We start from the raw sequence: 27699 nt of genomic DNA, 5'->3' as shown, positions 1-27699 counted from the left end.
GAAAGGCAGATTACCATACAAATAGTTTCATTTACATAAATTAGGGGAACAATATCTGAGTATAACATACTGGTTTGTCAAGTAGGTTCTGAGCCATTAGGTGGAACTGACTTGAAGACAGAGTTTGGGGTAAATGCATAGTACATTAGCATAGCTTAAGACAACATTTCCATAAGAAAAATGCATTGGTTAACTCAAGGTTTGAGAATAGTTACCTTCAGGTGAAACCAGGTGTCATTACGGCAACACGGTATTTTAGAAGAAACCTCCTTTTAAATCTGTATAGAGAAGAAAAAAATATCTCTAGTTTGTTTCCTCCTGCCGCTTAAGAGAGATAAAAATGTCTGACACTTGCACCCTATTTCCTCCGTTTGGAGACCCCTGGCCTTCCTGCCTGTTACCCTCTCAGTATCACATTCAGAAATTGATTTGCATTTCAATAACCTCTACGTCAAGGCTGTATATTGTCATCCTGCTTATTTAACTTCTATGCAGAGTACATCATGAGAAACGCTGGAATGGAAGAAACACAAGCTGGAATCAAGATTGCCAGGAGAAATATCAATAACCTCAGATATGCAGATGACACCACCCTTATGGCGGAAAGTGAAGAGGAACTAAAAAGCCTCCTGATGAAAGTGAAAGAGGAGAGTGAAAAAGGTGGCTTAAAGCTCAACATTCAGAAAACGAAGATCATGGCATCTGGTCCCATCACTTCATGGGAAATAGATGGGGAAACAGTGGAAACAGTGTCAGACTTTATTTTGGGGGGCTCCAAAATCACTGCAGATGGTGACTACAGCCATGAAATTAAAAGACATTTACTCCTTGGAAGAAAAGTTATGATCAACCTAGATAGCATATTGAAAAGCAGAGACATTACTTTGCCGACGAAGGTCCATCTAGTCAAGGCTATGGTTTTTCCTGTGGTCATGTATGGATGTGAGCATTGGACTGTGAAGAAGGCTGAGCACCGAAGAATTGATGCTTTTCAACTGTGGTGTTGAGAAGACTCTTGAGAGTCCCTTGGACTGCAAGGAGATCCAACCAGTCCATTCTGAAGATCAACCCTGGGATTTCTTTGGAAGGACTGATGCTAAAGCTGAAACTCCAGTATTTTGGCCACCTCATGCGAAGAGTTGACTCACTGGAAAAGACTTTGATGCTGGCAGGGATTGGGGGCAGGAGGAGAAGGGAACGACAGAAGATGAGATGGCTGGATGGCATCATTGACTCAATGGACGTGAATCTGAGTGAACTCCAGGAGTTGGTGATGGACAGGGAGGCCTGGTGTGCTGCGATTCATAGGGTGGCAAAGAGTCAGACACGATTTAGCAACTGAACTGAGCTGAACTGAACTGAACCTCTAATGATGTTGAACATCCTTGCATGTGCTTGGTAGTCAGTAAAACAGCATTTTTAAAGGGGATTACATGATGTAATTGTAATACATTCAGATGTAAAGCCAAATTTTTACTGGTATAAGGATTACATATACATTTAAAATGTGGCAATATGTGTGAGAGGATATGAACAGTGATTACTTTGATATGCTTGGGCTATGGACATGATTTTTACTTCTTATTTTTTTTATTCACATTTTCTTCTATGATAAGGTATCATTTAGGGTACAAGGTAAACATTTTAAATAAGATCTCTTATTTAAAAGAAAAACAAATGTGATTTTCAGCTCAGAATATATTAAATACTTGCTCTTTTTATGTTACAGGGTTTCTTTCTTATTAGTTAGCCATTAAGTCTTCTGTCCCCAACTTGTAGACTCCTGAAAGGGTCTGAGACTAGGACTCTGCCCCAGGATCCCCTGCAGCCTGAGTCGTGGGGCAGGGGGTGCCTAGTCCTGGGACAGCTACTGTCCCAGGTGCTGAAGGAAGTGGTCCCACTCCTGCCACATCCAGCTTCTCTGACTAATGTGAACCTGCTTGGTCTCCACGTACTAGAACAGCAAGACAAAAATGAAATCCTGCGTCATGTCTCTGTGAAGGAAAAAAGTTGTTTTTTCAGTATCTAACTTCACGTCAGCTTCACATTAAAGCCCCTGGCAACTGTGTAATAGATGTAACTATGGGGATTTTTTTTTTTACTTTCTGACTCTTCTACTGATAGTTTTCTTCAACAGCAGGTTTCCACCTGTCTCAAAACTTAAATATGACTTGTATGACTTTGAAACATTTTGAGAAACTGATGCATAAACAAAGGAGGAAATGAGCTTTTATTGAGTACTGATGCTCACAAGATATTGAGTCAGTCACTTTGCACATGCTTGTTTATTCAGTGTCCACAGCAGCAATGACGTGGCTTCTATTATGTACTATAAAATGAGGCTTGGAGAGAGAAACGATTTCCCTCAAACAAAACAGCTAGTAAATGGCAGACTGGGATGGTGACCTTGGTAGTACAATAGCAGGGAGTGAATCTGACCCTGGCTGCATCAAGCTCTGTGGTCAACCTTCCCTAACGAGTAGTCTTACCCTCATGACTCAGGCTGGAGCTCCAGCTACCACATCAGTGTTCCCTCCCACACACATTCCTCCTGTCTCCCAAGTTCACAGCCACGCCGGTCCTGTTGAACCTAGAAAGTACCAAGCGCCCCTGCTGGCTCTTGATGAGACTAGCGCAGAAGTGACCACATAATTTTTATTCCTGGGAATTTTCAGGGAGGTGGCTAGACCCGGGGAGGATTCCAGGAGAGAAGGGGCTGCTGTGTCATTGCTGGCCTGCGCTCAGAGGCTCCACCCGCAGCCAAAGTCCGCCCTCCGCACGCAGGATCAGCTCTGGCTTCCGGCGAGGCTCCTCACCCGGCAGGACGCGGAAGCGCAGTAGCGTGAGCGCCAGGATCACCTTCATCTCCGTCATGGCAAACGTCTGCCCGATGCAGTTCCTGTGGGCCGGAGTGAGGTCTCTGACTGTGCTGGGAACCTTTATCCAGGCCCCATCGCTCCTAGAATCTAGCTCACAACTCCCACCCCCACCCACAGTGATAGAGAATACGAACCTTGCCTGAGACCCCTACATAGGCTTGACTGTCTGAGCCTGACTGAAAACCCAGTCAGGGACACAGACCAGCAGGCAGGGAAACAGGACTCCCAGCACAATGTAGACCCCCTCCTTGGACCCACTATCATTCCCCAAACACTTTCCTATAACTTCCAGGGGAGGGGAGGGAAGGAGAGCCAAAACTCTGACCATCGTCATTTTTCCCACTCCCCTGCCAGAGAGTCATGTCTGGAATCTCAGTCCCAGAACCCCCAACACACCACCCCATCTCTACCTCAGATGCCCACTACCCTCACCTGGGTCCCACTGAGAAGGGAATAAAAGCCAGAGGTGACCTCCCCTTGATGTTTTCTGGCTCGAAGCGGAAGGGGTCATAGACCTGGGGGCAAGACAAGACAAGGCTATTGGATTTCCCAGGACATCCATCCTTAGAGAAGCAGATGTGTGTATAATGGGAGGGAGGTGATGTCTGATTTGCCAATCAGAATTCTGTAGTCTCCCCCGGGCCTCTCAATGGGAATGGACAGGGATGATGGAGGTATGGCATGAGGGAGGCATCACCTCAGGGTCTGGCCACACAGATGGGTTGTGGTGGGTCCCAACGATATTGATGAGGCAGATAACACCTGTGGAACAAGAGAGGGCAGCAGAACTAGGTCCTCACTGCCTCATTTACCCCTCTTTCTCACCAGGAAGCTCCTCCCCTAGTCATTGTGAGTACCTTTGGGGATGACCCGGCCATCTGGAAGCAAAGTGTCCTGGGTATAGCGGCGGGAGATGACTGTGACTGGGGGATGCAATCGCAAACTCTCCTTGATGCACATGGTCAGGAAGGGCAACTGGGCCAGGTCGTCCCTAAGGAACCCCCACAACAATTATCCAGGGAGCAAAAAGAGACACACCACCAGCCCTCCTCGTGCCCCATAAGATCCTCTCTGCCCAGAACAAAATCACAGATGGATCCAATATCTCCAAACTCATTAAGTCATATACATAAATGATACAACTTTTTCTTTGTCCCTTGTCCCTCAATTAAATGTTTTTTTAAAGATAGAAAGAAAAGCAGTATCACAGAAGAACCAGACAAAATTGAGTCTGATGTTTTCAGAATCTTTTCTGAGCAACATACCCAAAATCCAGCCATAAAAATATTCAAAAACTTGTATAAAAATATATTATTCTTTACATCAAGAACAAAATCAAAAGGTAGATAAGTAAGAAGCAAAAGAAACAGATTCAATTTTTACTCTTATTTATTACTGCACTACAGACATTAGTTAATGCAACTAGATGGGGACAGGGAGGAGAGAAATATCACTTGAATGTGGGGGTAAATGTGTCATTTTTGGTAGATAGCGATTTTATATTTAGAAAATAAGAGAATTCACTAGAAAACTTCTATACACTTTGAAGATAAGATCCAGCAAGGGGGACTGAGTTTTTACCCTAATCCTCTTCATTTTGTGTGGTGATTTAAATTCTTAATAAATGGTACAGTTAACTAGTTCAAAATTAGAAAACTACATGCTCTTATGGCCCAACACTCATGTCCCCTCCTCACTGTTTCCCTAAGTAACTTTGTTTTATGTATCCTTCCAGGGAGAGTGTATTGCATTTTAAAAGTTATATAGTGTTCATAGCATGCTGTATAATGTACACCCTGGTCTGTATCTTTCTCATGCAACGGTATATCAGTGTCTTCTTGTACAGCTCCTGGACTTGCATCAAGAATAGGGCCTTCTCTTCTGCAGAACTACAAATAATTTCCCATGGCCTCCTCTAGAGCCTTTGTGCCTGTGCATGCTCAGTCACTCAGTCGTGTCCTACTCTTTGCAACCTCATGGACTGTAGCCAGCCAGGTTCCTCTGTCCATGGGATTCTCCAGGCAGGAATACTAGAGTGGGTCACCATTTTCTGCTCCAGGGGATCTTCCCCACCCAGAGACAGAACCCATGTCTCCTGCATCTCTTGCATTGGCAGGTGGATTCTTCACCACTGTGCCACCTGGGAAGCCCTCTGGAGCCTTTAAGATTCATTTATTTTATATTTTATGTCTTTGATTCATGTCGATGTTACGTTCATATAAGACTTGAGAAAGAGGTTGGATTCATTTTTTCCATCTAGCGCTCCAGTTGTTATAAGAGCTTTTATGAAACAGGCTTAATTTTTCCTATTGATATGACACTCTATATGTAGTGTTACCATGCTCACTGGGCAAGAAATTTATATCCATACATTATTAACTTTCCTATGAGAAATAATAGAAAAGATGGTAATGATATCAACTACCTGGTTTAAATGTAGCAAGAAATGGTAGTGTCTGTATGCCACGTTAACATATAGATGTTTCTCCATCCAGGTAGGATATATGACTCACCATAGCAACGAGAGTATTCAAAGGTTAATTTAACAAAATGTGCATATGGTCTCCATACTAAAATCTCAGACTATAGTTAAACTATATTATTTTAATATCCAAAACTGGTTATCCACTCCACACTCTGGAGTAGTGTGTGTTGATATTATTAATTAATCTACCTTACACAGTCAGTCACATGTACAAATCAAACCCCTCCCTCCCTCCTGCCTCTCACTTCCCTTCTCCCCTACACCCTGTTACTCTCCATCTCTTCATTTTGGCCCGGCTATTTCTTGACCATAGAGCACCCCAAATGCACCTCAAAATATCTACTGCTCATCTTGGAAGATCTAAGTTAAGGACATTTTTTCCAACTTTGATTTTCCTCTCTAAATCGAAACCCCTCCCTGGCCATCTACACTGGGAGTGTTCTGACCTGGGACTATTCTTCACCAGGCTGAGAGGTCCTGGAAGGCAAGACTGGGTCTGGTCCTTCCTGAGTCTCCAAGACACAGAATGGGACTTAGAAGAATTGGAGATATCATAGAACTGAGAAGAGGGAGGCAGTGTACCAGTGTTTGTTGAATGGGGACTGGATGGAGGAAGATGCGGGTATCCCTGGACAAGTGGTGAATGACTTTAGTCCCTAAGGGTTCCATGTGAATCCTGGACTAAATAATATGAGGATAAAGGGGGCAGGAGATCAGCAAACACTCATGGAGTGAAGATGTGTGAAAACATGTGATTTTTAGAGAGAAAGGTAACAGAGTGGAGGGGAAGTTCACATACTGAATATGTGCTAAGTAGCAACATCTGCCCTCCCACATTGTCACCAGTTATCTCAGAAATCCAAGTTTCTGTCCCCAAAGCCAGAAAACTTTGCCCTGCTATCCATGCTGAGTAACAGATCCAGCTTCTGAGCTTTGCTACTATTCCCACTAAGTAACAACGACAAAATGAACACAAAATTTCCCTTATCCCCAGCCAGGAAACAGAGTCAATGCGAGGGGTTCAGGAGCGCACCATGAGGACTTGCACTCACCACTCAATCTCTTTAGACTCACGGTCCCTCAGAATGTCTTGCACTTCTTGCCGGCAGCGCTCCTGGTATTCTGGGTGCTTTGCAAGGTTGTACAGGACCCAGGAGAGACCACTAGCTGTGGTGTCATGGCCTGAGGAATATCCAGAAAGGTTTGGATCTCTGGGCTACTTCAGCACCAGAGAGTGGACAATACCCTCCCATAGGGAGGATGGGGAGGGGTTGAGTGGTCCAAGGTCCCCTTGGCCACATCCTGGAGTAGAGAGACCCAGCCTTCTAAGTAGTCCCACACTGGGACTCTCACCCTCAAACATGAAGGTGTCAGCTTCAGCCCGGATATCTTCATCTGATAATCCCTTCCCATCTTCATCCTGAAGAGAAAGCAAAATCCCCAGAATCACACTAGCTCATAGTCCCTGAGCCTAAACTGCAACAACCTCTGAATTTCCATCATCCATCCAGAAACCCAAGCCCACCCTGAACTCCTAGACCTCTTATGCCCACTCCAGATGTCTCTATTTCTTTGCCTCCTATGTTGTGCCTGGTGATAGGAATCAATGATCCATTAGTATTTTTATGTTTTGACATGATGAGGGATTTTGGAGAAAAAAAGTTAATGTCCACCTGGCTTGCAGGATCATCAACTAGCAACTTGTTTTGTAAGCTAGAGATTGAGCATTGTCCCCAAAGACATCTGCTCACAGGCTTGGTGATTAAACCCAAAGATCTTTTTATCCTAGAGATAGGGAATGGGTATTAAACCTATAAAATCATAGACTGCTTTCTCACCAAAGATGATTTATTTAAGCTCCAAACAATCTCTCTTTTCTTCTCTCCTCTCTCCCTCTCTTTCTCCGTCTTCTTATGCCTATCCATATACCTTTCCCTACCCACTATAGGGAAGAAGGGGCAGAAGTATTAGCTGTCCTGTATGGGTTCCAAATTTCAAAATCTGGAGGTAATTCTGCTGTGATGCCAGCATGGCTGCACGTACAGATAAAAGCATCATGGTGCCCTCAAAGGAATTTGCAAATGGAGAACCAGAGCTACTCTGACTACTGAAATTAATGCTCTGCTCTGATCCAAGGTTCTGCATACATACAATCCACAGAGAGAGATTAACTTATCAACTTTGAAATAGACTAAAATCTCAGGCCCTTGACAGTTTTAGCAGTCCCTGCAGACAGTATTCCACACAATCATCTATAAAACTTTTCTGCTGGTTCCACTTTGCCACAAGTGCACTGAGCTCCAAGATGGTGGCAATATATTCACTGGGCTTCCTGAAGGATGAGAGCATGAAGGGAAGCCACCACTTAAAATACGGGAAGCCCAGAAGCTGCGGGCTACCTCCCTTCCGGAAGCACCTTCTATGACTCCCCAGTACCCTCTGTATCTTATTTAGGTTCTCTGATCAGATCAAAGTCCATTTTACTTCCTAAACTCAGATCCCAGAGGAACCCACCTTGGTCAACAGAAGCACATCGATGAAGTCCAAAGTCTTGGTCTTCACCTTGGCCTTGAGGAAATCATCAGTACCCTCACTGGGAAGGGTGTGGCGCCGCTCCTGAATGACTGCATCTGTGAAGTCGTGCACCAGGCGGCAGGCCCTGCGGAAGCGCCACCAGTCTGGGGTGAGGAAGTACAGAGAGTCCATGTGCAGGAAGATCTGCTGGTTCCGCTTTGCCACAAGCGCACTGAGCTCCAAGATGGTGGCAATATATTCACTGGGCTTCCTGAAGGATGAGAGCATGAAGGGAAGCCACCACTTAAAATACAGGAAGCCCAGAAGCTGCGGGCTACCTCCCTTCAGGAAGCTGAGGCTCCAGAAACAGATGGTTCACAGATACAGTGTAGGGATGAGCCAGGAGATGTGACTCTTCAAACTCCTCTCAACCCACATCCCATCTCCGTGAGCTGCCTCCATGTCCCAGGCACCTAGAGCACAGCTTAGACATCAGGCTTCTCTCCTTTCTCACCCTGTTTCTGTTCCCCTCTCCTTCCCCACACTGTCCACTCAGTTCAGACCCTTAACCTCGCCCAGCTGATCAATGGGGATAACAGCTTCCCTACGCTCCTTACTTCCACTGTCAACACAGTTGAATGATGTTGTGCCTATCACAGTTGGCCTTGAGTCATCTGACAAATGATCTCTTGGACATCTTCCAAGCTCAACTTTGACCGTGACCTTCGTGTGCTCAAATATCTTCCTTGGCTCTCTGAAAACCTCAGGATAAAGTTCCTATCCTTTTTGTCTGGTTTCAGAAGGTTTTAAGATATAACCCAGCCCACTCCTCCAAACTTATTTCCAAGGTGTCTCCTCACTATTGCACACACTTTGCTCATTTTAGCCTGCTAGTTTTTATCAAGGGCTTCCCTGGTGGCTCAGAGGTTAAAGCGTTTGCCTGCAATGCAGGAGACCTAGGTTCGATCCCTGGGTCGGGAAGATCCCCTGGAGAAGGAAATGGCAACCCACTCCAGTATTCTTGCCTGGAGAATCCCATGGACAGAAGAGCCTGGTGGGCTACAGTCCATGGAGTTGCAAAGAGTCAGAGACGGCTGAGCAACCTCACTTTCCAAGCAATTCTACCTACCTAAAAGGATATCTCCGGAAGTGGGAGGAGGATCCTAAGATGGCGGAGGAATAGGATGGGGAGACCACTTTCTTCCCCACAAATTCATCAAAAGAACATTTGAATGCTGAGTAAATTCCACAAAACAACTTCTGAATGCTGGCAGAGGACATCAGGCACCCGGAAAAGCAGCCCATTGTCTTCGAAAGGAGGCAGGAAAAAGTATATAAAAGATAAAAAGAGAGACAAAAGAGGTAGGGACAGAGGAGATCCATCCCGGGAAAGGAATCTTTAAAAAGAGAGAAGTTTCCAAACACCAGAAAACGCTCTCACTGGCAAGTCTGTGGTGAGCCTTGGAACCTAAGAGGGCAACATAACTGGGGGGAAAAATAAATAAATAATCAAAACCCACAGATTACATGCCCAATGGTAACTCCCAGCAAAGAAGCAGCACAGACACCCGCATCCACCTCTAGCAAGCAGGGGCTGAGCAGGGAGGCACGGGCTGCATTGCTTAGGGTAAAGACTGGGCCTGAATGCCCCAAGGGCAATCTGAGGGAACTAACTTGAGATAGCAAACGAGACTGTGGGATAGCTATCTCCTGAAAAGCCCTAACCTAAGACACCGCCAGGCCCTCTCACAGAACAAAGGACTGAGCAGAGCTAGCTGGCTGCAGACTGGGCCATCCCCCACTGGAGACAGGCAGGCAAGGGCAGCCGGAGCCAGAAGGGGGCAATTGTGGCCCCAGAGAGGCATCATCTACCCAACTGCAAGCAGGCTTCATTGATAACCAAGACTTCTTGGGATTCTGGATGGTTGACATCTGCTGGGAGGGTCACAGCCAGAGATCAGCTCCCCAGAAGAGACACACAGCACACCTGAGAAGGTGTGCCCATTGTACACCAAGAAAACTGAGCAGCAAGGATGGGGGAGGCGATAAGTCACAGCAACCATGCTTGCCAAGCACCTGGTCACCTGAGCTGCTCGGACCTGGGAAGGACACAAAACACAGGCCCAAATAAGTCTGTGCCTTTGTGGAGCACCTGAGTACCTGAACCTGAGCAGCTTAGACCGGGGAAGTGCATACAACCCAGGGCCAGCCTCAGACAGTTCCTGGCAGAGCAACCTAGAGCCTCAGCAGTGTAGACAGGGAAAGCACACACGATGTGAGCGAGGGCAAACCTAGTGTGGCCAAGACACTGCGAGCACACGCCAGTGTTATTTGTTTGCAGTGTTCCTCCCTCCCCACAGCACGACTGAACAAGTGAGCCTTAAAAAGTGTCCACCACCGCCCCCTTGTGTCAGAGTGGAAATTAGGCACTGACGAGACCAGCAAACAGAAGAAGCTAAATCAAACAGAGGGAACTGCCTTGGAAGTGACAGGTGCAGTAGATTAAAACCCTGTAGTTAGCACCAACTACATAGGAAGGGGCCTATAGATCTTGAGAAGTATAAGCTGGATCAAGGAACTATCTGAAAATGAACTGACCCCACACTGTCCACAACAACACCAGAGAAAGTCCTAGATATATCTTTACTATTATCATTCTTAAGTTAAATTTTTTATTTTTAAGTCCTCTATTACTCTTTTAATTTTCATTTTTATAACCTACTGTTACTTTGCACAAAAAAACTCTATTTTTTAAAGCAAACTTCATACATTTATATTTTTTATGGCTTTGTTTTTTTCTTTAATATTGTATATTTGAGAATACAACCTCTACTCTAGATTTTTAATCTTTGCTTTTTGGTATTTCTAATCAATTTTGTACCTTTAAGAACCCAATCTTCAGTACCCATTTTGACTTGGGAGCGAGATTACTGGCTTGACTGCTCTCTCCCCCTTTTGACTCTCCTTTTTCTCCACCAGGTTGCCTCTATCTCCTCCCTCCCTCTTCTCTTCTCTACTCAACTTTGAATCTCTTTGTGTGTTCTGGGATGTGGAGAACACTTAGGGAACTGATTACTGGCTGGATCTATCTCTCACCTTTTGATTCCCCCTTTTATCTCCTGGCCACCTCTGTCTCCTTCCTCCCTCTTCTCTTCTCTGTGTAACTCCGTGAACATCTCTGAAGGATCCACACTGTGGAGAGCACATAGGGAACTGGCTAGCTTACTGATTACTGGCTAGCTCACTCTCGTCCTATTTGATTCCCCCTCTTCTCCTCCTGGTCACCTCTATCTCTCTCCTCCCTCTTCTCTTCCTCATGTAACTCTGTGAACCTCTCTGGGTGTCCCTCACTGTGGAGAAACTTTTCATCTTTAACTTAGATATTTGATCATTGGTGCTGTATAGATGGAGAAGTCTTGAGGCTACTGTAAGAATAAGACTGAAAACCAGAGGCAGGAGGCTTAAGTCTGAATCCTGAAAACACCAGAGAACTCCTGACTCCAGGGAACATTACTCAATAGGAGCTCACCATACACCTCCATACCAACACTGAAACCAAGCACCACCCAAGGGCCAACAAGTTCCAGAGCAAGACATACAACGCAAATTCTCCAGCAACACAGGAACATAGCCCTGAGCCTCAATATACAGGCTGCCCAAAGTCACACCAAACCCATTGACATCTCATAACTCATTACTATTCACTTCATTGCACTCCAGAGAGAAGAAATCCAGCTCCACCCACCAGAACACCGACACAAGCTTCCCTAACCAGGAAACCATGACAAGCCACCGGTCCAACCCCACCCACAGTAAGGAAACTCTACAGTGAAGAGAACTCCAGAAACTGCCAGAATATGGAAAGGCCACCCTAAAAACAGAAATATAAACAAGATGAAAATGCAGAGAAATACCAGCTGGTAAATGAACAGTATAAATGCCCACCAAAACAAACAAAGGAGAAAGAGATAGGGAATCTACCTGATAAAGAATTAAGAATAATGATAGTGAAAATGATGCAATATATTGAAAACAAAATGGAGTTACAGATAAATAGAGCAGAGGCAAGGATTGAAAAGATGCAAGAAAGGTTTAACAAGGACATAGAAGAAATAAAAAAGAGTCAATATATAATGAATAATGAAATAAATGAGATCAAAAACAATCTGGAGGGAACCAACAGTAGAATAGTGGAAGCAGAAGATAGGATAAGTGAGGTAGATGATAGAATGGTGGAAATAAATGAAGCAGAGAGGAAAAAAGAAAAATGAATTAAAAGAAATGAGGACAATCTCAGAGACCTCTAGGACGATGTTAAATGCCCAAACATCCAAATCATAGGAGTCCCAGAGGAAGAGGACAAAAAGAAAGACCATGAGAAAATACTTGAGGAGATAATAGTTAAAAACTTCCCTAAAATGGGGAAGGAAATAATCACCCAAGCCCAAGAAACCCAGAGAGTCCCAAACAGGATAAACCCAAGGTAAAACACCCCAGGGCACATATTAATCAAATTAACAAAGATCTAACACAAAGAACAAATATTAAAAGCAGCAGGGGAAAAACAACAAATAACACACAAGGGGATTCCCATAAGGATAACAGCTGATCTTTCAATAGAAATGCTTCAGGCCGGGAGGGAATGGCAGGACACACTTAAAGTGATGAAAGAAAATAACCTACAGCCCAGATTACTGTACCCAGCAAGCATCTCATTCAAATATGAAGGAGAAATCAAAAGCTTTACAGACAAGCAAAAACTGAGGGAATTCAGCACCACCAAACCAGATCTCCAACAAATGCTAAAGGATCTTCTCTAGACAGGAAATACAGAAAGGGTTTATATACTCGAACCCAAAACAATAAAGTAAATGGTAACGGGATCATACTTATCAATAATTACCTTAAATGTAAATGGGTTGAATGCCCCAACCAAGAGACAAAGACTGGCTGAATGGATACAAAAACAAGACCCCTATATATGTTGTCTACAAGAGACCCACCTCAAAACAAGGGACACATACAGACTGAAAGGGAAGGGCTGGAAAAAGATATCCCATGCAAATAGAGATCAAAAGAAAGCAGGAGTAGCAATACTCTTATCAGATAACATAGACTTTAAAACAAAAGCTGTGAAAAGACAAAGGACACTACCTAATGATCAAAGGATCAATCCAAGAAGTGATATAATTATAAATATATGTGCACCCAACATAGGAGCACCGCAATATGTAAGACAAATGCTCACAAGTATGAAAGGGGAAATTAACAATAACACAATAATAGTGGGAGACTTTAATACCCCACCCACACCCATGGATAGATCAACTAAACAGAAAATTAACAAGGAAACACAAACTTTAAATGATACAACAGACCAGTTAGACCTAATTGATATCTATAGGACATTTCACCCCCAAACAATGAATTTCATCTTTTTCTCAAGTTCACACGGAACCTCCTCCAGGATAGATCACATCCTGGGCCATAAATCTAGCCTTGGTAAATTCAAACAATTGGAAATCATTCCAAGCTCCTTTTCTGACCACAATGCAGTAGGATTACATCTCAGTTACAGGAGAAAAACTATTAAAAATTCCAACATATGGAAGCTGAACAACACCCTGCTAAATAACCAACAAATAACAGAAGAAATCAAAAAAGAAATCAAAATATGCATAGAAATGAAAACCTGTGGGACACTGTAAAAGCAGTGCTAAGGGGAAGGTTTATAGCAACACAGGCATACCTCAAGAAACAAGAAAAACGTCAAATAAATAACCTAACTCTACACCTAAAGCAACTACAAAAAGAAGAAATGAAGAACCCCAGGATTAGAGGGAGGGGGGTTCAGGATGGGGAACACGTGTATACCTGTGGCTGATTCATGTTGATGTATGGCAAAACCAATAGAATATTGTAATTAACCTCCAAATAAAATAAATAAATTTATATTTTTAAAAATTAGGACAGAAATAAATGCAAAAGAAACAAAAGAGACCATAGCCAAAATCAACAAAGCCAAAAGCTGGTTCTTTGAGAAGATAAATAAAACTGACAAACCATTAGCCAGACTCATCAAGACACAAAGGGAGAAAAATAAAATCTCTAAAATTAGAAATGAAAATGGAGAGATCACAACAGACAACACAGAAATACAAAGGATCATAAGAGACTACTATCAGCAACCAGATGCCAATAAAATGGACAACTTGGAAGAAATGGAAAAAATCTTAGAAAAGTACAACTTTCCAAAACTGAACCAGGAAGAAATAGAAAATTTTAACAGACCCATCACAAGCACAGAAATTGAAACTGTAATCAGAAATCTTCCAGGAAACAAAAGCCCAGGACCAGATGGCTTCACAGCTGAATTCTACCAAAAATTAAGGAAGAGCTAACACCTATCCTACTCAAACTCCTCCAGAAAATTGCAGAGGAATGTAAACTTCCAAACTCATTCTATGAGGCCACAATCACCCTAATACCAAAATCAGACAAAGATGTCACAATAAAAGAAAACTACAGGCCAATATCACTGATGAACATAGATGCAAAAATCCTTAACAAAATTCTAGCAAAAAGAATCCAATAACACATTAAAAAGATCTCCATATTCATTTATTATCAAATATGTAGTTTGTGGGATTGGCTGGAGCAAAATACTATAAATAAACAGAGAACCACTAGCAAAAAAAAAAAATCATATTCATCATGACCAAGTGGGCTTTATCCCAGGGATGCAAGGATTCTTCAATATCCGCAAATTAATCAATGTAATACACCAGATTAACAAATTGAAAGATGAAAACCATAAGATTATCGTAATAGATGCAGAGAAAACCTTTTCAAAATTCAGCATCCATTTATGATAAAAACCCTCCAGAAAGTAGGAATAGAAGGAACACACCTCAACATAATAGAAGCTATATATGACAAACACTCAGCAAACATTATCCTCAATGGTGAAAAATTGAAAGCATGTCCCCTAAAGTCAGGAACAAGACAAGGGTGCCCACTCTCACCACTACTATTCAACATAGTTTTGGAAGTTTTGGCCACAGCAATCAGAGTAGAAAAGGGAATAAAAGGAATCCATATTGGAAAAGAAGTAAAACTCTCACTGTTTGAAGATGACATGATTCTCTACAGGGAAAACCCAAAAGACTCTGCCAGAAAATTACTAGAGCTAATCAATGAATATAGTAAAGTTGCAGGATATAAAATCAACACACAGAAATCCCTTGCATTCCGATACACTAATAATGAGAAAAAAGAAAGAGAAATTAAGGAAACAATTCCATTCACCATTGCAATGAAAAGAATAAAATACTTAGGTGTGTATCTACCTAAAGAAACAAAAGATCTATATATAGAAAACTATAATACACTGATGAAAGGAATCAAAAAGCACATAAATAGATGGGAAAATATACCGTGTTCATGGATTGGAAGAATCAATATAGTGAAAGTGAGTATACTACCCAAAGCAATCTATAGATTCAATTCAATCCCTATCAAGCTACCAACGGTATTTTTCACAGAACTAGAACAAATAATTTCACCATTTGTATGGAAATACAAAAACACTTCGAATAGCCAAAGCGATCTTGAGAAAGAAGAATGGAACTGGAGGAATCAACCTGCCTGACTTCAGGCTCTACTACAAAGCCACAGTCATCAAGACAGTATGGTGCTGGCACTTAGACAGAAATATAGATCATTGGAACAAAACAGAAAGCCCAGAGGTAAATCAACACACCTATGGACAACTTATCTTTGACAATGGAGGCAAGACTATACAATGGAGAAAAGACAATCTCTTTAACAAGTGGTGCTGGGAAAACTGGTCAACCCCTTGTAAAAGAATGAAACTAGAACACTTTCTAACACCATATACAAAAATAAACTCAAAATGGATTAAAGATCTAAACATAAGACCAGAAACTATAAAACTCCTAGAGGAGAAAGTAGGCAAAACACTCTCTGACATAAATCACAGCAGGATCCTCTATGACCCACCTCCCAGAATATTGGAGATAAAAGCAAAAATAAACAAATGGGACCTCATTAAAGTTAAAACCTTCTGCACAACAAAGGAAACTATAAGCAAGATGAAAATACAGACTTCAGAATGGGAGAAAATAATAGCAAATGAAGCAACTGACAAAGAATTAATCTCAAAAATATACAAGCAACTCCTACAGCTCAATTCCAGAAAAATAAACGACCCAATCAAAAAATGGGTCAAAGAACTAAACAGACATTTCTCCAAAGAAGACATACAGATGGGTAACAAACACATGAAAAGACGCTCAACATCACTCATTATCAGAGAAATGCAAATCAAAACCCCAATGAGGTACCATTTCATGCCAGTCAGAATGGCTGCAATCCAAAAGTCTACAAGCAATAAATGCTGGAGAGGGTGTGGAGAAAAGGAAACCCTCTTACTCTGTTGGTGAGAATGCAAACTGTTGGGAGCCAGCGTGAGGAACTCCGCCCATGGCAAAGGCCATGAGGAAGGAAGCTTGGCATACGCAAAGGCGTGATCAAGCCTCAGGAAACCCCCTGTTCCCGAGCATCTACCCCCAAAACCAGAGTACTTTACGGGGAGCTCTCCCCCATAACCATTTCTCTCAGAGAAGGAGTTAATTTGCAGCTCCAGTTAATAAAAATTCCTGGGCGTGACAAAAGTGTTTCAACTTACTAACTCTGAAGGTTCTCTGGCTTGCCTGATCAGGCTTGTCCGGCTGCATGTGATTGTTTACAGCCTCCCAACTGTGAGAGGCATGGGATGTTTTAAAACTTTCTAAATACAGACTCTTTTGAGAAGTTAGATCATTAGTATAGTATTAGTAGGTTGATTAGGAATTATATTGGTGAAGGGTTTTTTTCATTTGTCCTGCCAATAATTACTGCTAATTCCCTGCCCTGGGTGTGACAAGGATGTCTCAGGTCAAACCTCTCTGCTGACAGACTAGCTTGTGTGACAGCCTCTCAGCCATAAACAGCACAGAGAGTTTGGAGTATTAGCATAGGGCTTTTTTCATTGATGAGTCAATGATTGCCATCAGACCTCCATATCCTTAGGCACCTGGGAATATATTAATCAATGTATTTGGAATATAGAAAAGGAAATATAGCAGTTTTTGATGTTAGCAATACTAGACTTTTGAGTTAATGAATCTTCTCTTTTGTTATAGATCACTGTACTTTGTTATAAATCACTATAAATCACTATGCTATGTAACTTTATCACTATCTTAAGACAAAATAGATCTTAAGAGGAACATTGGTGAAGGGTTTACATTTGTAAAGCCAATACTTGCTGCTAAATCTCCATATTCCTGTCCTTATAATGAATATAACTAGCATATAGGAGAAATAAGTATTAAGCTTTAAGATTAATCATGTTAAACCTTAGGTTAAGTAAATTCCTTTCTTGATTGTAACTCACCCTATAGGAATGCAACTTTATTTGGAAGGTGGCACCTGATTTAAGAAAAAATCACCCCTGGAAAAATAAGTTTTCTGGTTAACTGACCAGTATCAGGAAGGGCCGTAAAATGTCAGCAGACCTCATGGCTAAAAGATGATGAAACTCATAAGACCTTTGTATAATTTTATATGAAGCACCTGATTGTGACAAGGGTCAGGTCTGCTGACCCCCATGTGACTCTGTATTCATCCCTATGTATAACAAAAAGGCATAAACAAACCTGAAAAATAAAGAAATCGGATCAGTTTCTGGAAAGACTGATTCCCCCGTGTCGTTTCTTTCTTGCTCTCCGCTTTCCTGGCTGAATTCCCATCTGAAATGTGGGTACTCACCAAGCCTGCTAATTCTGCCTGTGTTTTTGAGATCGGACCGGGGAGGCCTCAGTGCCTCCTCTCCTTTGGGAGAAAGAAAAGACGCCTGTGGCCTACGTAGATGGTGATTGGGATTTCATGTAAACCAGCTATTCAGCCTCTTTTCTCCACTAATTCTCCTACTACACTATCTGTTTCTAATCTCCCTCTATATCTATAATTAAATAAGTTTTTTCCAGGACGCCGACTCCGTCCCCACTTTTGAATCACCCTGGATCCACCGGGGCTGGACCCCGGCAGCAAACTAGTACAGCCACTATGGAGAACAGTGTGGAAATTCCTTAAAAACCTGGAAATAGAACTGGTATACGACCCAGCAATCCCACTGCTGGGCATACACACTGAGGAAACCGGAATTGAAAGAGACACGTGTACCCCAATGTTCATCACAGCACTGTGTATAATAGCCAGGACATTGAAGCAACCTAGAATGTCCATCAGCAGACGAATGGATAAGAAAGCTGTGGTACATATACACAATGGAATATTGCTCAGACATTAAAAAGAATGCATTTGAATCAGTTCTAATGAGGTGGATGAAACTGGAGCCTATTGTACAGAGTGAAGTAAGCCAGAAAGAGAAACACCAATACAGTACAATAACACATATACGTGGAATTTAGAAAGATGGTAACAATAACCCTGTATGTGAGACAGCAAAAGAGACAAAGATGTATAGAACAGTCTTTTGGACTCTGTGGGAGAGGGCGAGAGTGGGATGAAATGGGAGAATGGCATTGAAACATGTATATTATCATATGTGAAACGAATCACTAGTCCAGGTTTGATGCATGATACAGGATGCTCGGGCCTGGTACACTATGATGACCCAGAGGGATGGGATGGGCGGGGGGGAGGTGGGAGGGTGTTCAGAATAGGGAACATATGTACACCCATGGTGGATTCATGCCAATGTATTGCAAAACCAATACAATATTGTAAAGTAATTAGCCTCCAATTAAAATAAATAAATTTATGTTTTAAAAAAGAGGTAAAACAGGATGTCTCCTCCTTTCCCTTACTGTTGTTCAACTTCCAGATCTGACCCACCTCCTCCAGGAAGTCCATTCTGATTGTCCTAGCCAGTCTCCCCTCCCTCATCTATTCCTTTGGGTCTATGTCTCATGTTCCCAGGCCCTTGGCCAAGACTCACTCTTGGCAATTGCTATCATAACTGAAGACGCATTTCTGCAAACTGTCCAGGGTCATGAGGCTGATGTGTTCAAACATGTCCAGATGGGTGTGGCCTTCTGTGATCAGACGCTGCCACTTGGCCTGGACAGAGAAGGGAACAGTGTTAGGGCTGAAAGCTGGTTTCTCTGAGCCTCTCCTCAGTCAGAACCACTTGGATGGACTCCCCCAGATCCTGCATCCTGGGCCTGGACTCCCCTTTCCAGGAAGAACCAGGCTTGGGTGGGAGTGAAAGTTGTTACTGTTAGGACATTAAGTCTCCATGGCTAGGAGTCAGGAGATCTGGGTTTTTTAAATCCTGGCTCTGCTTCCAACATCTTTGTATCCTGTGGTAACATTAATGCATAAAGTGGGTACAGAGCAAATGTTAACTTTCTTCCTGCTTATTTTGATAAACTGATTAAGAAAATGTCCCCTATGTTGAAAGAAGTAGTCTTACATGAACCCTGAGTAACCCTGCCCTTTAATGTTAGGTATGCAAAAAAAAAAAAATTGCAAGGCCTCTACATTCTTTACCTTAACAATTTTGCAGAGGTATATTTATAGGCAACAACCTTAAGGGGTGAGGTTATGTCTCCCCCTGGACAAATATCAAGCTTGCTTCTAATTCTATAAAATTCATAGAGTCCCTAAACCTATACTCCTACCCCCAGTAATATAACATGCTACATGAACAGGCAGCAATCAAAGTCCACTTGTGGCATCTGCATGGGGTTTGGTGACATGGAGGAAGAATGCCACCAACTAGAAGCACATGCTGTTTGCTGTGCCAAAAGTAAGAAACTGTCCTTTGTCTCTGACCCAGGATCTCATGTATTCTGGCAGAATCCATGAAACAGTGGCAAGCTCACTTGAAGCTTGTATGTAGGAAAAAATCCCAAGCGCTTCACAGAAACCTGCCTTCTAGTCCTTCATTTCCCTATGTATATATCCCAAGCCTTTTCAATGTAATTTTTCAGAAGCTTCTATTATGAGATGGAGCCTATTTCACCATCTTTCATTTATGACCTGCTTCTGGACTTGTTTTGGCCAATAGACCATGCTGAAAATGATGAGATACTCATCCCAAACCTAGATCCCAAGGGACATTGCAGTTCCTCTCAATCTGATGGAACCCTGCTCCTGTGATGTGAACAAGCCTCAGATACCTTCTAAAGGAAGACAGTCGTGAAAGGAAGTCCATTTGCCCCAGGGGAGGTCGTCCTAGATCAAATTGCAGTCAGCCAAGCTCTTAATGTGACAGAGCACAGAACTTCAGCTCAGCAAAGCTTCCTAACTGACCCACAGCTGATCACAGATACATGGGCGGCCCCATCCACCTCCACAAGGACCGGCCAACTGACTCACAGTCCTGTTGTCAATACTAAACTCTTATTGTTTCAAAGCTGTTACTCAGGAATAACCACTACACAGTGTGCATCATTATCACCAAATGTGTTCACAGATTTCAAGGCTTCCCTAATGGAAATAGAGAAACTAAAACCTACTGTGTGCCAGAGACATGGCTTCATATGTCTTGACCCCCTGCAAAGCAGGGATCACAGTGTACAGCTGAAGAAACTGAGGCTCAGAAAGAACAATGAACTCAAGCTTCCCAGAAGAGGCAGAATTCCAAAACAATATCTCTGAGTCCCCATTGTCCCCAAGACTCCAGCTGGGACCCTGGGTTCAAGAGACTCACATGCATGATGTCTGCGCTCTTGGTGAAAATCTTCATATAGGGCTTCAGGATGTTGAAGTGGAAGGCAGGTGTCAGCATGCGACGGTGCCTGCTCCACTTGTCACCAGCACTCAGCAGGAGCCCATCCCCTAGCAGACATAGGCACGGGGAGTGGGCAAAGGAAGACCTTCTCCTGGGTCCCCAGGGTCATCCCCAACCCCCCTTTACAAACAGTTACTCACCCAGCCAGGGCTTCAGAAAGTCATAGAAGATCACATCCTTGGGTGCAGCAGCAGCTGACATGAAAGAGGACCATCAGGGGCCAGGGAGAGGGGGAGGGGAGGATTTTTGTGTGGAATAGAGGATCCCAGCCAGGAATCTGCCCTTTCTGAGCCCTCCATAGCAGGAATGGGATCAAGAGCATAGGAAGCCAGAAGCCAGGTGGAGAGATGACAGAAGGCAGGGACCAGACCAGGCTGAAAACCAGAAAAGAGCAAAGCAGAGTCCATAGACACAACTCTGTGTGCTTAGACACACCCCAATATGACACAACATGCCCCAACATTCCCTGACATGGCTCCTACATGGTCCAACAGGTTATGAAGACACAGGCATAACCCAGCACTCTACAAAACATCATTATGGGGACCAAGGATACCTCATCTGCCCCAGTACTGACCTCTCCTGAGACATCTGACATGGCCATATGTGTTAACATGTCCTGACATGGCCCCAACATGAATGACACAACCTGATATGACCCAACAACTCTGCCATGGACCTGAAGACCATCTGACCTGACCTCAGTGTGCCCCAGGCAGGCTCCAGACAGGACTTGAATATACTGATGACCTGAACCATACCTGAACCAGGTGCCCCAAGCATACCCTAAAACCTGCATCAGATGAGACTCACATAAGGTCTCAGGCATTTCTCAGAGTGACCCTGAGTCCCAGACCTCAGACAGACCCCAAATGTGGCCCAAACATGACCAGCAGGAGAATCAGACAATCTCAGAGAAGAACCAGTCAGGCCCTAACATGCTTCAGATATCTTTGGCCACAGCTGAGCCTCAGATATGAATCTCTGAGCTCAGGTGTGAACGTATATCAGGTGTCACAGCTGTAACCAGAGTTCAGGGAGAAACATAAACCTGACCAGACATGGCCATGCATCCCACATCACACAGACATGCCCTAGGCATGAGTGGATATGTCTGTGGGTCAGGCAGAAGAGGGGTCCAGGTGAGAGAGACACATTGGTATCTCTACCGCTCCCCCCTCTGCTTGCATCCTGGTCACTCACACACCTGAAGTAACACTTTGTCCATGGCAACAAGCAAGCTGTGGCCAGGGAGGCATCTACCTGGAGCAAAGAGCACAGGCTTGATGCAGGTGGCGTGGAAGATGCGGATGATCACATTCCAGGAGCCGACCTACTAGCAGGACACATCCCCATAGGTGCTGGTCAGGCCCTGTGTGTACAGGAGACCTTCCTCTTAGCTCCAAATCTGGAGAGGAACAAAAAGGACCCAATTCACAATCTTCTAGGCTGCCAGAGGCAAGGACTGGCAAGGCAGTGATTGACACCTGCACCCATGGATCATCTCTAGCAGCTGCTCCTCTGTTCTCAGTCTCTTCCCAGGGTCCCTCCCGCACTTTGTGTGAACTGGGATCTGTTGGGTACAGAATGGGCTTCCAGGTGGTGCTAGTGGTAAAGAACCCACCTGTTAATGCAGGAGATATAAGAGTTAGGGTTCAATCCCTGGGTCAGGAAGATCCCCTGGAGGAGGGCATGGCACCCCCACACCAGTAGTCTTGCCTGGAGAATCCCACAAGCAGAGAAGCCTGGTGGGCTACAGTCCATGGGGTCACACAGAGTTGGGCATGACTGAAGCGACTCAGCATGCATGCAAGGATACATGATAGAAAGGGGACTTCCCTGTTTGGACCCCAAACACCATTTTCATGCAACTTCTCTTCCGTCCCCATATTCCAGGTGGAGAAACTCTGGCTCTACATAATAAAGTAATTTGCCGACGTTCTCATAGACAGTAACCCTGAGGTGGAAGTCCAAGTCTGTCCAAACACAGAGCTTGAGTTCTTAGCCATTAAACTGATCTGAACCCCAAAACAATAGCTCAGAGGACCCTGTGCCTCCAAGACCAGGCACTCAGAGGCTTGAGGATACAGGAACTGGTCCTATGAATCTGGCAAGGGAAATTAAAGGAAATCTTATCATTTTCCTAGAAATGTTGTGAATGAGCTGACTTTTCTGTGGGGATTGAGCTTCTGGGCTTCATCTTAACCAGGATGAGAAGGAAGCCATCACAGATGAACTCGGGACTAAATGATGAAGACAGGTGTCTGACGACATTATTTAGTATCTGGAGCCCAGCTAGGCCTGAATATACCCTCAAGGAGAGTGACTTCAAAGTCAATTGATTTTGTGGCAAAGTTCATAGTAGGGTGGTTTTTTTCCCCACTACTAACAATGAAAGATAACTTCAGCAGCCAGAGGCAGCCAGGGTGCTTCCAAGGCTCACCCAGCATTCTGGTGTCAGAGCCAAGGTTTCTGCAGCATGTTGCCTGTCCCGCTTGCTTGCTTGGACTGTCGAAGGGTGGGAGGGGCAGAGGACAAAGGAAGGGAGCCAGGGTGTGGTAGAGTCTCCTCAGGAAGATTCCTGGGGACTGGAGAAGGAGGGCACTAAACTGGAAGTGGTCAAGCCCCAGGATTGGGTCAAAGAAACTGACCCTTCAGAGAGGTAGATGTCATAGAAATAGCAACCCAGATTCTGCACGAGCTAGAAGCGTTTGTTGCTCTCGGACAGGGGATGGGTGGGATGAGGACAGACCTGGAAAGGGGTCTGGGAGGCCATGGTTGCAATTGACATCCCTCTACTCTCTGCTTGAAAAAATTTCTGCTCATCACTCCAGACCCAGTTCCAGAAACTCCACCTCCAGGAAGCCTTCCAGCATGCCCCAGCAGAGAGCCTTGCTTCTTCTCTACATTGTCACAGACCAACATCTTCCTCTGGCCAGGTCCTGACCTACCACACCAGATATGTGACCTCAAGACTAAGGGTGTCCTTCATCCAGAACACCAGGGTAGGGTAGAGACAGCTTTGGAAGGAGGGAAGAGGCAGCGAGAACGGTATTGGTGAATATTTGAAGGAAAGAGAAAGATGGCTGAGAGATACAAGGGGAAGTGGAGTGGGGTTGGTAGGGGCCCCATAGAAGCTTGGCAGGAAGAAGCTGGAAGCCCAGAGGTGTGTCATGACACCCACCATCACAAGCTCTGCATGGGTACCTGAGGCGTTGGCGACAGTCCGGATCATGTCAGGGTGGCAGAAAATGATGATGGGAATGGCAGGGCCAAGGCAGATCCTAAATCCCTGGGGGTACTTGGCTACAAGCTGGGTGAAGTCCCGCATGCCCTTCTCCGTGGATGGGTACTGCAAGCAAGGTAACAGCCATCACTCTTTTAAAGAAGCCACTGCAGCGGACAGTGTGTGGGATTCTGCACAGATGGAGGGAACTTCTGCTTCCTCCTTCCCTCTGGGAGAGAGAGGGTCCTGGAGCATTTCCAAGTCCCAAGGATATACCCCAGAGCACAGGAAAAGACAGGCTCTCTGCCCACAGGGAGGCTGACCTTGGCTTGAGAAGGCAAGTTTTTCTTGACCTGGGAGTGATTTCCGCCCCAAGGGGTGGCCATAGAAGGAGATGCTCACTGGGGAGAAGGGATGCCCACTGGGGAGGTTTGTGGATAGCAGGGTGGCCTCAGGACTCCTCCCTGGGTTTGTTCTCACTTTATTTCATATTCTGTTCCATCTACATAGCCTCCAGTTCCTGGCATGCTGAAGGGTCTGCAGCTCTAGGACCTTCCAGTCCTGATCTACTGCAAGGGACAGATGTGAACTCTGTTTATCCATCAGGAGAGCACCTCTAATCTCTGCTGGCTGGGCTCTGCATCCTGTCTAACTTATGGGCATACCATTTACACAGAAGAAACAGAGGCCATGTTCCCCAAAGGGGGTAGAAGAGAGGGTTGTCTTCTGGTGAAACCCTCAGAATCCTCCCCATCTGGATGCCCCATTCAAGTCTGACAAACACCCCCAGATGCTCTTGGCAAGTGAACATAAGTCACTTTCACCTCTGTGACTTGCTTTCCTCTGACCAAAGGCCAGCTGAGCACTCAAAGCACTTGAGATTGGTCTAGAGAGGAAGAGTCACTTATCTGAGGTCACACAGAAAGAGAGGCTAGAGAAAGGAAGACTGACCAAGACCAGACCCCACTGCCAAGCTGTTAGTGGGGACAGCAGAACTGCAGTGACTTTGTAACATTCCTACTTCCCCCAGACTTGGCCGAGACCATTTCAAGACCCAGAATCTCAGGAAATCTTCCCTGCAGGCTTTAGAATCTATGTCCCTTCTCAATGTTGCTATAATAAACAGTAAATTTGCAGTAAGTCCTCCCCCAAATTGTAGTTCTCATCCCAGAAAGGAAAGAAAAATTGCATTCATCTCTTAGCTGGGTTGCTAGGCAGAAGGTGCTGGATACCCATTCATTTGACTTTGACCGAGCGAGGTGATGTAAAGTTCATTACCTAGGTCCTCAAGCATTTATTTCGCATGCCAGCCCTGCACTTGGCAATGTAGTGTCTGCTCACCAGAACTATCATCAAATTGGGAGGTGGTTAATAAGTAACTGGACAATTCACTGTTCAATTATCATGAGAAAGGCCAATGAAAGTTCAAGGTCTGGGGTACAAGTGGGAGAGGAGAGGAAGGTCTAAAAAGGCTTCTGAAAGAGGAAATGGTTGATCAACTTTATCCAGATGGGGCAAGGAGACCAGTGGGACCTCTTAGTTGGGGGGGAGTAAGAGAAGAGGGAGAAATCCCTGAAAGGGGAGGGGGTGAGTAGCTCTACGCCATAGGTGGGGATGGGGAGGTGATAGCTGTTTCCTGGAAGGAAGCTGTAACTCAGAATGAAAAGACACAGGAAAGTGGCCACATGCAGAGCAGACCCTGGACAACACCCTTGAGGAGGTCTCAAGCCCACCATGCAGACTGGAGAGGCCAAGGGACCAGGTTCTATGCAGCCTGGACTCAGAGGTGCACTAATGTGTGCAAGGCAGGTAGGAAATGGACCCCAAAGCAGGCTAGGGCTGGAAAGACAGGATGTGGGGAAGGTCTCAAAGGCAGAGCAGAGGAATGAGGGAGGGAGGGAAGAGGGGGCTCCCTGGCCTCCCTGGCTTCTCTGATGTCCTAGACCCCAGCCCAAACCCTGAGGCCTATTCATGAAGTCCATCCAACCCGATCCCCTGGATCTGTCCTGCTGCTCACACTCACCTGGCCCATGTGACCCAAGAACCAGTTACGTTTTGGGGGCTGTGGGAAACATCGGAGGTGGCGAAAGTTGTTGTAGGAGGTGTAGGTCCAGGCCAGGATGCGGGCCAGGATCCAGGAGGCACCAACCAGCAGCAGCAGCAGCCACGGGGAGGCTGCCACCGGCCTGAGCCCCAGCCAGGACAGGCTCAGCTCCAGCATCCTGCGGTCAGATGGGGTGGAGGGTGAGTCCTGAGGATTAAGGAAGAGACAGTGATGGTGAGCTGTGAGGCAGAGATGGAAAGAGGGAGAGGAGCAAGGGAGTGAGGGGCAGGGATGGAGAGTGATGGGAACGGGCAAGAAGGGGTCAGAGACAGGCAGATGGGCTGGGAGAGGGGAGGGAGAAACAGAAATTCAGAGGAAGAGGGAGAGAGAGAGACTGAGGCTGGGAGAGGAAAGGGAGAACCAGAGAAATTCAGAGGAAAGACAGAGAGGCAAAGAGAGAGAGACAGAAAGACATGCACACAGACTGTGTGTATTCACTTCCCAGGCCAGTTTATTGCCTGGAGCCACTGCCTAGGGCAGTCTTCCCCATCCCTGGCTATGGCATCCCCCCCCCCCCGCCCCCGCCGCCTCCTCACCACCTGCCTCTTGTCTCCCAACCTAGCACTTTGTGTCAGGAGTGGCTTGCTGCCACACGGATTCCTGTCCCCCCCCCCACCCCCGCCCCAGAAGGCCTCTCTCCCTGGCTTGACCTCTGATCTAGGGGAGGCTGGGCTTGGTGGCCCAGTCAGCCAATCCCCACAGCCTCTTTACTACCCCCACCCCACTCCTGGCAGCTGCCCAGATAGACTTTGGAGGAAGAGGGACTATACTGAGAGAGGTCTGCAAATCAGCTCAGAGTACCATAGTGTGAAAATTGGATCTGCAGGACTCAGTACCTCCCATGATAACGAGTTGGGGGGCGGGAAAGGGTGACTCTGAATCTCAAGTTTACAGCCGCCCCTGCCCTTCCAAGCTCAGGGTGAAGCAGGCAAAAGCATAAAGGTTCAGGTGCCAGGTGAGCAGGGGAAACATCTCCTGGACTCTTTGTGGGCCAGAAGGACATGATGCACAGATGGGCTTCCCTGGTGGCTAAGATGGTAAAGAATCTGCCCATAATGAGGGAGACCTGGGTTCAATGCCTGGGTCGGGACAATCTCCTGGAAAAGGGAATGGCAACGCACTCCAGTATTCTTGCTTGGAGAATTCCATGGACAGAAGAGCCTGGTGGGCTACAGTTCACAGGGTCACAAAGAGTCAGACATGACTGAGCAACTGACGCACTAGGCACAAAATCAGGAAGCTCAGAACTATGAAGCCTCTGGTCTCCAGGGCACACAGCCTGGCAGGAGTTCAAGTCCTATTTCCAAGCAACCCAGGGCCTGGGGTGAGACATGACTTTTGGGAACAGAATAGAATCCAGCCTGACTGTGGATTACCTACATCAGATTCAGAGGGTAAAGGGCCCAGTTGGAAGAGGACATCTAGAGGCATGAGGGTAAGGCTGCATGGGGCTCATAGGGAATAGGGTCCGCACAGGGGAGGGAAGAGCTGGAATATCCTGAGTAGGCAGCCTCACTGTGACTATGGGCTGTGCCGACCTTCCCTGGGCTCAATCTTCCCATCTGGCAAATGGGATTGTTGGATGAGTGCCTTGAGAGTGGCACCAAAGAGGATTTCATGGAAAAACGGGAAGGATCAGGAGCCCCAAACCTCATTCCCCCAACC

General features: G+C 45.2%; 1 protein-coding gene across 2 annotated transcripts; it reads right to left on the bottom strand.

Moving 5' to 3' along the window:
• LOC102182119 (phylloquinone omega-hydroxylase CYP4F2-like) lies at nt 216-26616 on the bottom strand. 2 transcript variants are annotated; one of them, XM_018051326.1, is made up of 13 exons: nt 25954-26375; nt 23912-24056; nt 20845-20898; nt 20624-20751; nt 18905-19026; nt 7879-8149; nt 6718-6784; nt 6417-6546; nt 3737-3870; nt 3577-3641; nt 3312-3394; nt 2817-2899; nt 216-278 (listed from the first exon to the last, which is right to left on the bottom strand). In XM_018051326.1, the coding sequence occupies exons 1-13, from the start codon at nt 26149-26151 to the stop codon at nt 256-258; spliced, it is 1503 nt and encodes a 500-aa protein (XP_017906815.1). In that variant the 5' UTR covers nt 26152-26375; the 3' UTR covers nt 216-255. The 2 variants fall into 2 exon arrangements, with proteins under 2 accessions (XP_017906815.1, XP_005682210.2); XM_005682153.3 differs by lacking the exon at nt 216-278 and adding an exon at nt 26571-26616 and having other exon boundaries at nt 2321-2899; nt 25954-26181.

Source organism: Capra hircus, chromosome 7, assembly GCF_001704415.2.
Source record: "Capra hircus breed San Clemente chromosome 7, ASM170441v1, whole genome shotgun sequence".
Lineage (NCBI taxonomy): Eukaryota > Metazoa > Chordata > Mammalia > Artiodactyla > Bovidae > Capra > Capra hircus.
This window is presented reverse-complemented; position numbering and strand designations above follow the sequence as displayed.